The sequence below is a fragment of the Pseudonaja textilis genome, chromosome 2 (assembly GCF_049901715.1).
Source record: "Pseudonaja textilis isolate UNSWEBS1 chromosome 2, rPseTex1.2, whole genome shotgun sequence".
Classification (NCBI taxonomy): domain Eukaryota; kingdom Metazoa; phylum Chordata; class Lepidosauria; order Squamata; family Elapidae; genus Pseudonaja; species Pseudonaja textilis.
Window position 1 is genome coordinate 255,145,752 of NC_141991.1, and position 11,600 is coordinate 255,157,351.

General features: G+C 46.6%; 1 protein-coding gene across 1 annotated transcript in view; it reads left to right on the forward strand.

The window, feature by feature from the left end:
- Positions 1-11,600, forward strand: part of DNAI1 (dynein axonemal intermediate chain 1) — a 127,693-nt gene that overhangs the window by 94,699 nt on the left and 21,394 nt on the right. The window contains exon 17 of the mRNA XM_087923229.1: positions 3,217-3,402. Coding sequence (XP_087779355.1) covers positions 3,217-3,402 — 186 coding nt within the window. The remainder of the gene's footprint in view (positions 1-3,216; positions 3,403-11,600) is intronic.

Here is an 11,600-nt window from a genome sequence, read left to right on the forward strand (position 1 = left end):
CTCCAAGAGGCTGGACCAGCAAAGACTCATTTCTGGTGGAGTTTGAGGGAGAGAAAGAAAGACTTCTGCTGCTTCTGCTGTTTTCCTTGCATGAAGCCAAAAGTCTCTCTTCTCTTCTCTTCTCTTCTCTTCTCTTCTCTTCTCTCTTCTCTTCTCTTCTCTTCTCTTCTCTTCTCTCTTCCCTTCCCCTTCCCCTTCCCTTCCTTCCCTTCTCTTCTCTCTCTCTCTCTTTTTCTCTCCCTCCATACCTCCCTCCCTCCCTTCTTGCGCCCCTCTCTGTCTCCCTCTCCCTCTCTCTCTCTCCCCGCCCCTCTCTTTCTTACTCTCTGCTCTAAGATCAAAGCAAACCCCTCCGCCTTCTAGCCACCCCAGCAGCAGCTGAGCAAACTCTGGTTCTGTTTTCAACCGAGGTCTTCCCCTGAAGAGCTGTTGGTACATATTTCATAGGCTGGAGACTCTCTCCGCTGCGCCTCTCAGTCCCCCGCCCGCGGGACTTCCAAATGTCACTTGTGTAAGCGCCTTGGGTGCCGTTTTCCATGGCAGGCAGCAGGAAGCAGGGGGTGACAAAGCTAAGAAAAGTCAGAGGCGTCACTTATCCAGGGAAGACCAAAGGTCCACACCAGGAGGAGGAGGAGGAGGAGAGGTTAGCCATTCAGTCGTGTCTGACGCTTGGCAATTCTGGGCAAAGCATTAGTAAGGCCAGAGTTGGAATACGCCATCCCCTTTTGGTCACCTGGCTGTAAAAAAAGATGTTGAGACTCTAGAAAAAGTGCAGAGAAGAGCAACCAAGAGGATTAGGGGACCGGAAGCCAAAACATAAGAAGAACACTTGTTGGAACGGGGTATGTCTGGTCTGATGAAAAGAAGGGCTAGGGGTGACATGTTAGCAGTGTTCCAGTACTTGAGGGGCGGCCCCAAAGAAGAGGGAGTCAAGCTATTCTCCAAAGCACCAGAAGGCAGGACAAGAAGCAATGAGTGGAAACTGATCAAGGAGAGAAGCGACCTTTAGAACTAAGGAGATATTTCCTAACAGTGAGAAGAATTAATAATCAGTAGAACAGCTGGACTCCACAACTTGTAAATGCTCCAACACTGGAAGCTTTTAAGAAGAGATTGGAGAACCATTTTTCTGAAGTGGTGTAAGGGTTCCTGCCTAAGCAGGGGGTTGGACTAGAAGACCTCCAAGGTCCCTTCCAACTCTGTTATTCTATTCTATTCTATTCTATTCTATTCTATTCTATTCTATTCTATTCTATTCTATTCTATTCCTTATTCTATTCTATTCTATTCTATTCTATTCTATTCTATTCTATTCCTGATTCTATTCTATTCTATTCTATTCTATTCTACTCTATTCCTTATATTCTATTCTATTCTATTCTATTCTATTCTATTCTATTCCTTATTCTATTCTATTCTATTCCTGATTCTATTCTATTCTATTCTATTCCTGATTCTATTCTATTCTATTCTATTCTATTCTATTCTATTCCTTATTCTATTCTATTCTATTCCTTATTCTATTCTATTCCTTATTCTATTCTATTCTATTCTATTCTATTCCTTATTCTATTCTATTCTATTCTATTCCTGATTCTATTCTATTCTATTCTATTCTATTCTATTCTATTCTATTCTATTCTATTCCATTCCATTCCATTCTATTCCTGATTCTATTCTATTCATTCTATTCCTGATTCTATTCTATTCTATTTATTCTATTCCTCTATTCTATTCCCTATTCTATTCTATTCTATTCTATTCCTTATTCTATTCTATTCCTTATTCCTATTCTATTCCTTATTCTATTCTATTCTATTCTATTCTATTCTATTCTATTCTATTCCCTATTCTATTCTATTCTATTCTATTCTATTCTATTCTATTCTATTCCTGATTCTATTCTATTCCTTATTCTATTCTATTCTATTCCTGATTCTATTCTATTCTCTATTCTATTCTATTCTATTCCTTATTCTATTCTATTCTATTCTATTCTATTCTATTCTATTCTATTCTATTCTATTCTATTCTATTCTATTCTATTCTATTCTATTCTATTCTATTCTATTCTATTCTATTCTATTCTATTCTATTCTATTCCTGATTCTACTCTACTCTACTCTACTCTACTCTACTCTACTCTACTCTACTCTACTCTTACTCTATTCCATTCCATTCCATTCTCTATTCCATTCTATTTTCTGTTCTGTTCCGTCCCATTCCCTCTCCATAGTCCTCCAATTGCCAGAACCCCCCGGTTCCAACAACGAGGTTCAAGCCAACCCACGAAGCACAAGGGCAAGATGCCCTGCTTGCAAAACCCCAACCCGCAAAACGTAGTTCAAGACTTAGAATAAAAAAATCCTGGAACAACTTTCTTCTCCACGCCACCCATGCGGCAAACTCACAGGAGCCATGTCTCTCGCCGTGTACACGCGTACATCCGGGTTGGACTGGAGGACCTCCAAGGTCCCTTCCTACTCTGTTCCGATCGATTGAAATTATTAGCCGTGCCTCTCCCGGTGGCTCTTCAATGCAGACGTGTAGCGTTTTACGCAGAGAATGAGCCGAGCCTCTTCTCCCTCCTCTTTCCTGTGTCTCTAGTCTGTTGTAGCTGACGGAACTGGCAGCCGAGCCGGACAGGAAGGAGGTTGTGGAGGAACATGGTCCATGGTCCTCTCCTGGAGGCTGAGAAAGGCTCAGAATGAAGGGCTCGGACAGCAGTGTGGTGGGGGAGTAGCCGGAGCTGGTCCCCAGCCTGCGCATGCGCAGAGCTGCCAAAAGGAAGGCACACTTAAGAACTCAGGGTTGACGTGGAAGTAAGGCCACAGGTGGACAATGAAACAGGACTAAAAGCGGAGCAAAAGCGGAGGAGGCTTTTTCAGGAAACTGTTCGTTTGTTCGTTTGTTCCAGCCTCATGAAGATCTGTCTGTGTAACCTAGAGATTCTGTGCCCAGCCCTTCCTTGTCAACACTGAGTGTGGAAATATTTACTGGGCAGCTTTCCAAGATAGATAAGGTCTGAGCTATCAATTATATCTTTGCAACACTGTTCACCGGGCCAATGGCTGAATGTGAAGGCAATAAATGCACATTCATTTAATCAAAGAGGTTTTGCCGGTACACAAGAGTTGGCTTAGTGTTTTTTGGGGAAGTCCAGGACAGAACAGCGCCCTCTCTTACCCGCTGCCTTATTTTTTCCCCCCACACCAGACGTACATCTTTGACTTAAGCGTCAACAAATACGAACCCATTTGCCACCAGCCGGTGGTAGCCAAGAAGCGGAACAAGATCACTCACGTCCAGTTCAACGCCATCTACCCCATCATCATCGTCGGGGATGACCGTGGCCACGTCACCTGCCTGAAGCTCTCTCCCAACCTCCGCAAGATGCCCAAGGTAAGTGGCTTTGTAAAGGGGGCCACACCTGCTCAGTTACTCTCCCCTTGGGGGCAGTTTCCCGATTGGCCCTCGTTGAGGTTGGCCATTCGTGGGCGATGTAAAATGGTTCCCACTGTGGTACCTTGGCATTCACCTGCTTTGAAGCTCATCGAATTTGGTACTCAGGGCATTCTGATGGGAAAATTTGGTCCCAATACTCGTGGTTGGTTTGGTACTCGACACGCAAGCTAGAATTTGTCAGTGTCGGTGGTTGTTTTTGTGACTCGCTATCCTTTCCAGCCAAAACGCGGAGTGGCGTGTTAGCCTCTTGGCCTTTGCGTATCCTTTTGCGTTCTTAGCTTAGCTTCTGTGGTCATTTTGTGTATTCTTGCACGTTTTTTTCCTCCTTAATTCAGCTAAAGTGAAGCTTTTGTTTCATTTACTCTTAAGTATTTATTAAAGCTGATTAGGGGAACTGGAGTCTAAAATATACGAAGAATGCTTGGAGGAATTGGGGGGTGTCTAGTTTAATGAAGAGAAGGATGAGGAGTGACATGGTGGCCGTCTTCTAATATCTAAAGAAGAGGGGGTCAAGCTATTTTCCAAAGCCCCTGAAGGCAGGACAGGACAGGAGCAATGAATGGAAGCTAATCAAGGAGAAATCCAACCTAGAGTTAAGGAGAAATGTCCTAACAAAGAGAAAAATTAATCAGTGGAACAGCTGGCCTCCAGAAGTTACGAATTCTCGAACGCTGGAAGTTTCAAAGAAGAGGTCAGACAGCCAATCTCTTGAGAAGGGGGTTATGACTAGAAGACCTCCAAGGTCCCTTTCCCAGGTCCGTTATTCTGTTACATCTCAGGTAAAGTAATGATGTACAACTGTACCTTTTTACAAATTCCCTTAAAAGTTTGCATTGTCTTTGGTTTGGCAACGCACTAAATTTATTTACATTATTCGTTATGTGAAAACATTGTCGGGTACTCATCATTTTTGGTACTCATTGCACCTTCTGGAATCAATTAACAACAAGTGTCAAGGTACTACCGTCTTTTGCATTTTCAGCTTGTTAGAATTTGAGGTCTCAATCTGAGCCGGAGTTGTGCAAGGCTTGAATCAGAATGAAATCCACACAACACTGTTTGAACAGGCAAAAGTTTATTCGAGAACGTAAAGAAAGACAACCCTGGAAGAGAGACCTCCACTTTAGGGATGGAGAGGCTGTTTGTACTTACAGGTTTCAGGGGCGCTTTTGTGAGGTGCGGGTACACGTGTGAATGTGTCCTCTGTAATGTTTAATTTCCGGAACGTGGAGCTTTGGTGCAAATGTTCCAATCTTACTTTGTTAAGTGTGTAGGCCTTTCCCCTTCGATGCATGCCGGTGTGCTGGTTTCGATTGTGCCCTCTCTGTAGCTTTGCCTTTTCCCTCTCTGCTATTACTGTATTTGCGCAAGTTAATTAGTTAATTAATTACAAGAGGAAGAAGTGGATCGGTTTTCTTTGCAACACCGTTTCCTAGTTTGGTTGCTGTGGGTCATGTTAATAATCAAAGCGAGGGTCAGAGACAGCCCAGGACTAAATCTAACTTTGAATAAAAGTTCTTTCTTTCTTCCGTTATGAAAATGCATTCCACAAATCTTATTAAAATGGAAGTTGTTGGTCTTATTTTGGTCCACCAACCTGAGGGCTTGAAACACAAGGAAACTGGCCAGGAAAAGGAAGGTTCTACTTGTAGGCAAGAAAAACCAACGCACAGGTACAGTATAGGTAGTACCTTGCTCAGTAGTAGTAACTCTGAGAGGGATCTTGGAGCATCACTTAAATAGGAACCAGCCGTGTGCTGCAGCTGCCAAAAAGGCCAACACAGTTCTAGGCTGCATTTAAAGAAGGATAAAATCAAGACCACGTGATTGTATTAATACCACTTTATAATGACCTGGTAAGGCCGCACTTGCATCCAGTTTTGGTAGCCAAGATGTAAAAAAGATGTTGAGACTCTAGAAAAGAGTGCAGAGAAGAGCAACCAAGAGGATTAGGGGACTGGAGGCTAAAACAATTGCTGGAATTGGATAGGTCTAGTTTGATGAAAAGAAGGACTGGGGCGGGGTCATGATAGCAAGGTTCCAATATCTCAGGGATTGCCACAGAATGGGGTGGTGGTGGTGGTGTCAACTTATTCTCCAAAGCACCCAAAGGCAGGAGAAGTAATTTGCCTGGCAGGGCAGGAGCAGGAATTTCAGACTTGAAAGCCCGACAAAACTCACACAGTTGGGAAGACGCCAGGAACACAAATAAGCCACAACAAGACCGGATAAATTCACGTTTGCTCCCAAACAGCTTGCTACGCGCAGCTTCCCTTTTTAAAACACTGTGTTCCCAGCTGCAGCTAATGAAGGGAATCAGGGCCCTTTTCTCCCCCGTAAGCCATGCAACTCACGTTGCTCCCTTCTCCGTTCCTGTGTGCCCTAGGATGAAGAGTGGGTGGGCCTGGGTCTTCCTCTCAACACCCTCTCCCTTGTTCTACCTCCCCCCTGCTCTGCCCAGCCGGACTTTGCCCTTGTCCAGTTTCCTCCCCAGCCAACGGAGCCACATTCCCGCTCCCTGTCAGCTGTTCAGCTTCCTCCTCCGAGTCAGATTCCGACAGGGGCATGACAGAGCTTCTTTACCAGAAAACAAATCCCTTGCGTGTGTGTAATCCCACTTGGCCAAATAAAATATTCAGTTCAGTTCAACACAACAACTGTGGTGGGAAAGAAAGGCCATAAAAAAGGGGGCAAAACTCACTTAACAGCTGCCTCTCTTGGCAATGGAAACGTTGGGCCCTAACGCAGTCGTAAGTCGAGGAGTATCTGCACTCCAAGCACCCGGCATGCAAAACAAACGAACACGCCTGATTTATATCCTTGGACCGTTATTGACCTTATATTTTTTCCCTTCCAGAGTTTGAAAAGCAGTTTGCAATCAATAATGCATTTTAACACAAGGGAGGCCTTGAGCCTGCAAACAGCTAGCTGGAAAGACTTGCTAGTTTAGCTTAGCACGGTTCTCGAAATGAGATCATGTTTTGCATTTCTGGAAAGGCGCGGCGGCACTCAGGGTTTCAGCGATGTTGCAAAGCCACATTTGAAGGCCGTAAAGAGAAGGTGGTTATTATGCCAAGGAAGCTGAGGTGCAGCTGGGCTTTCTTCTGAGTCATCCAGACAGTCAAATCTCGCCCTTCCAATTACACTCCAAGCTGGCCTGATAAAATGACCCGAATAATGGCATTCTCTGAAAGGATGGCGGATTGGGGGCGGAGGGGCAGGATGAACCCCCTGTTTAATACAAGAGGAACAGATTAACAGAGTTGGAAGGGACCTTGTAGGTCATCTAGTCCAACCCCACGTCCAAGCAGGAGACTCTACACCAGGGTCTTCAGCCAGTTCTGACCAGTTCTGGAGAACCGGTAAAGGAAATTTTGAGTTGTTTGGAGAACCGGCCAATCCCGCCTCTGACTGGCCCCGCCAATCCCATCTATTCTCCGCCTCCCAAGTCCCAGCTGATCGGCTGGGTCTCCTTTGGTTGCCCCGCACGGGAGAATGGAGCTGGAAAGCAGGTTAGTGGGATGGGGAGGGAATGAGGATTTTGCAGTATATCCTTCCCCTGCCACGCCCACCAAGCCACGTCCACCAAGCCATGCACACCAAGCCACATCCACAGAACTGGTAGTAAAAAATTTTGTGAATCCCACCACTGCCCTACACCATTTCTGACCAATGGCCATCCAATCACTTCTTGAAAGCCTCCAGTGATGAAGCTCTCACCGCTTTTGAAGGCGAGCTTAGAAGTGGGGCTGGACAATCCCTATACCACTCTGGACAAATGATGTCCAGTCCCTTTGTGAAAACCTCCAGTGTTGGAGCACCCATAACTTCTAGAGCGAAGCTGTTCCACTCATGGATTGTTCTCACCGTTAGGAAGTTTCTCCTAACTTGGATCTCTCTTTGATAAGTTTCCATCCGTTGCTTCTTGTCCTGCCTTCTGGTGCTTCGGGGAATAGGTTGACCTCCTCTTCTCTGGGGCAACCCTTTGAAAGGCTGCCACAAAGAAGTCGGTGTGTGTGTGTCAAGTTATACATCGCAATGTCCTACCTGTCAATGAATACTTCAGCTTCAACCATAACAACACAAGAGCACACAATAGATACACACTCAAGGTTAATCGCACCAAACTTGATTGCAGGAAATACATGACTTCAGCAACAGAGTGGTCAATGTCTGGAATACTCTACCTGACTCTGTGGTTTCTTCCCCAAACCCCCCAAATTTTAACCTTAGACTGTCTACTGTTGACCTCACCCCTTTCCTAAGAGGCCTGTAGGGGGTGTGCATAAGCGCACCAACGTGCCTCCCGCCTCTGTCTTAATGTTCCCTTTTATTCGTATCCATTTCATGTATTCATAATCCTGTTTATACTTGTTATCTAATACTTGCTTGACAAATAAATAAGCGCGCACGCAAGTTTTGGCACAGGAGCCCAATAAGGTTAGCCACCACTGGTGTAGGTTTTTCCTGCTTGAAGAGAGGGTTCGGCTAGAAGACCTCCAAGGTCCCTTCTAGCTGTGATTCTGTCCTTCTGTGTTTGCACGGGAAATTGGGGTTTTCTGCAAAGGAAAGCCCCCCCTGGTGCTTTTTGGTCTCGTATAAAGGCTGGTTGGTGCATGGATCTTGTCTGTGTGATCCTTTAATGACGGGGAGGGAACCTGCAATTATGCACGACCGGGGCTTCTCTATGAATGAATGAATGGCTCTGCCTTCCCACACGCGGCGGTGGCCTTTTGCTTAGGCAGAATTTAGCAGCACTTGAAATCTATCCAACGGCAACGTAAAGGCACCCAGTCTGTGCTTAAAAAATCTTCTCCCACTCCTCCATTTCAGTTGAACGGCGGCATTGCGTTTTTTTGTCAAGAATTGTTCATTTGTTCTTCCGTTATTCATTCGGCTGCTCTTTGGTCTTGTCTATCGTTTTGGTTTTACCATAGATATTTTATGTATTTATTTTTCAAATATTTTCACTGCAATTTTTTTTTCTCTCTTTGCACATCTCAATCATCTCCAACAGTACGGAGACATCTTTGTTACCAATACTCATTTCCGTGCCTTTCTAAGTTATTTATGTACATTTCTACACCCCAGGGGTGGCTGGCCTTTTGGGGATCCCGTGCCCAAAATTGTGCGTGCGCATTCTTGAGCCAGTGCTTCAGAAGGCAATGCCCTCTGCGCACGCGTGCGCAATCCCACCCATGCCACCCCCGTACCTGCACTGCGCCTCACAGCTGATTTTCGGCTGGTTTGAGGCCTTTTTCGGCCTTCCAAAGACTTGAAAAAAGCCTCTGCAGGCTTTGCAGGCCGAATAATAGGCCCGTTTCCTCACTTCCGGTACTACAGGACAGTCCTTGACAGCCACACTCCCACTCCCTGTCAGCTGTCCGGCTTCCTCCTCAGATTCAGACTCCAACAGGGGCATGACAAAATGTATGTTGCTAAGTGCAACGTAACAGGGAGGACAATTAACCAGTGGAACAACTTGCCACAGGAAGTTGTGGTTGCTCCATCACTGGAGTTCTTTAAGAAGAGACTGGACAGCCGCTTGTCTGAAACGGTAGATGGTTGAGCAGCGGGCTGGACTAGAAGACCTTCAAGGTCCCTTCGAGCTCTATTCTGAACCTCAGATTCTAAACCTTCAGAGCACTGAGCTAGTCCGGCTCCTTGTGCCAGCACATCCCTCTGGGCTTCAGTCAAGGAAGAACATGGTTAGCAATCAAGTCTGCCTCCTTCCGAGGAAGAGCCACGGCTTCGTTGTGCATTATCCCGAAATGTCTTCCTTGGAGTAGATGAAGATAATTCTAATTTCGGCGGTCGAGAGGTCAACGAGCATCCTTCACCCTTCTAAGCTGGATTAATTCCCAAACGCAATCAGGGAAGCCACAGGGTGGCCGTTCTTGACTCTCCTTTGCCAAGTAATTTTCTCCGAGCCGTTTGCCCTCTTCTCATGAGTAACCCGGGCTCGTTCTCTCGTGTGACTCACGACGGCCATTGAACCGCAATCCAAAAGCTATAAATATAAGGAGCAACAAATTAACAGCCCCAGGACCGTCTCTGATTGCAAACTGAGCCATTTGGAAATGTCAGGCGGAACCAAATATCGAGGAAACTTGACCTGGAAAGAGTCAGGGTGAGGCAGGGCGAGGCAGGGTGGGGTCTCTCTCTCTCTCTCTCTCTCTCTCCCCCAGCCTTTGATGGTTCTCAGCACAGACCGAGTTCCTCTTGCCAAGTTCGGGTGAGGAAGTTTACTGAAGGCTCTTTGGCCTGGGGTCCTTAACGCTCCCTGAGCTCGGGGGGGTTTTCTTGCAGATGTTTCAGGACCCAACTAGGTAACAACATCAGTGCTAGAAGGGAGGGAGGTTAATGGAGGGGAGAAGGAGAAAGGCAGGGGGAGGAGGAGGAGGAGGACTGTGGGGGGGTTGGTATTCTTTGAGCTGGGTGGTGTTCTTGCAGACGTTTGATGACCCAACTAGGTGACATCATCAGTATTAAGGGTGAAGGGAGGAGGACGAGGAGGAGGAGGAAGAGGAGGAGGAAGAGGAGGAGGAGGAGGGAGGAGGAAGAGGAGGAGGAGGAGGACTGTGGGGGGTTGGTATTCTTTGAGCTGGGTGGTGTTCTTGCAGACGTTTGATGACCCAACTAGATAATATCATCAGTATTAAGGGTGAAGGGAGGAGGAAGAGGAGGAGGAAGAGGAGGAGGAGGAAGAGGAGGAGGAGGAGGGAGGAGGAAGAGGAGGAGAATGACGACTGTGGGTTTTCTATATGCTTTGAGCTGGATGATTTTCTTGCAGACGTTTGATGACCCAACTAGGTAACATCATCAGTATTAAGGGTGAAGGGAGGAGGAAGAGGAGGAGGAGGAGGAGGAGGAGGAGGAGGAGGAGGAGGAGGAGGAGGAGGAGGAGGAGGGAGGAGGAGGAAGAGGAGGAGAATGACGACTGTGGGGTTTTCTATATGCTTTGAGCTGGATGATTTTCTTGCAGACGTTTGATGACCCAACTAGGTGACATCATCAGTATTAAGGGTGAAGGGAGGAGGAAGAGGAGGAGGAGGAGGAAGAGGAGGAGGAGGAGGAGGAGGAGGGAGGAGGAAGAGGAGGAGGATGACGACTGTGGGGTTTTCTATATGCTTTGAGCTGGATGGTTTTCTGGCAGACGTTTGATGACCCAACTAGGTGACATCATCATGGCTAAGGGTGAAAGGTTTCTGAGGCTCTGGGGGGGCCGTTGGTGCTCCCTGTGCTTGGTTACTTTCATGCAGACCTTTCATGACCTTGGTCACATCGTCAGTGCTCGGAGGGAGTGACGTTTGCTGTCCTTATATATCACAATTTGCCCCATCCACATTGAACAGACTAGCGGGGAAATGATGGCGAAGAAGAGGACGGGGTCAACCTGTTCTCCAAAGCAACAAAGGAGAGAAGCGACCTGGAACGAAGGAGAAACTTCCTCACAGGGAGGACAATTAACCGGCGGAACAGCCTCCCACCAGAAGTTGCGGGTGCTTCAACACCGGAAGTTTTCAAGAAGAGACTGGAAAGCCACCTGTCTGAAATGGTACAGGGCCTCCTGCCTGAGCAGGGGGTTGGACTAGATGACCTCCACGGTCCCTTCCAACTCTATTATTCTGTTAATTAATCAGTGGAACGATTTATTTTCAGAAGTTGCAGGGGCTCCATCCTGGCTGGATTTGAAGAAGAGATTGCATGGTTTGTCTGAAATGATATTGCAAGTAGATGGGTATGTACGTAAGTAAGTAGGTAGGTAGTAAATAGGTAGTAAATTGGTAGATAAATAGGTAGACAGCTGGAACAGAGGAGCTGGACTAGAAGACCTCTAAGGTCCCTTTCCAGCTGTTTTCTCTTCAGAAACCTGCTTTCTCACAACAAAACGGGGCTCGAGATGATTTTCCGGCATTTTAACTGCCACCTCCTTCCCAGTGCTTGCCAGCCGATCCCAGAAACCGAGGAAGGATTGGCCTAGGGCAAAGAGACCCGCTGTTCTTGTCTGAAACCCTGTTGTGCTTGTGTATGCGTGTCTGTGTGTGTGTGTGTGTGTGTATGTGTTCATTCTGTCACCTCAGACCAAATCAGCCTCGGGGAATATGAATGAAGCGCTTTCTTTGTGGGCTCTG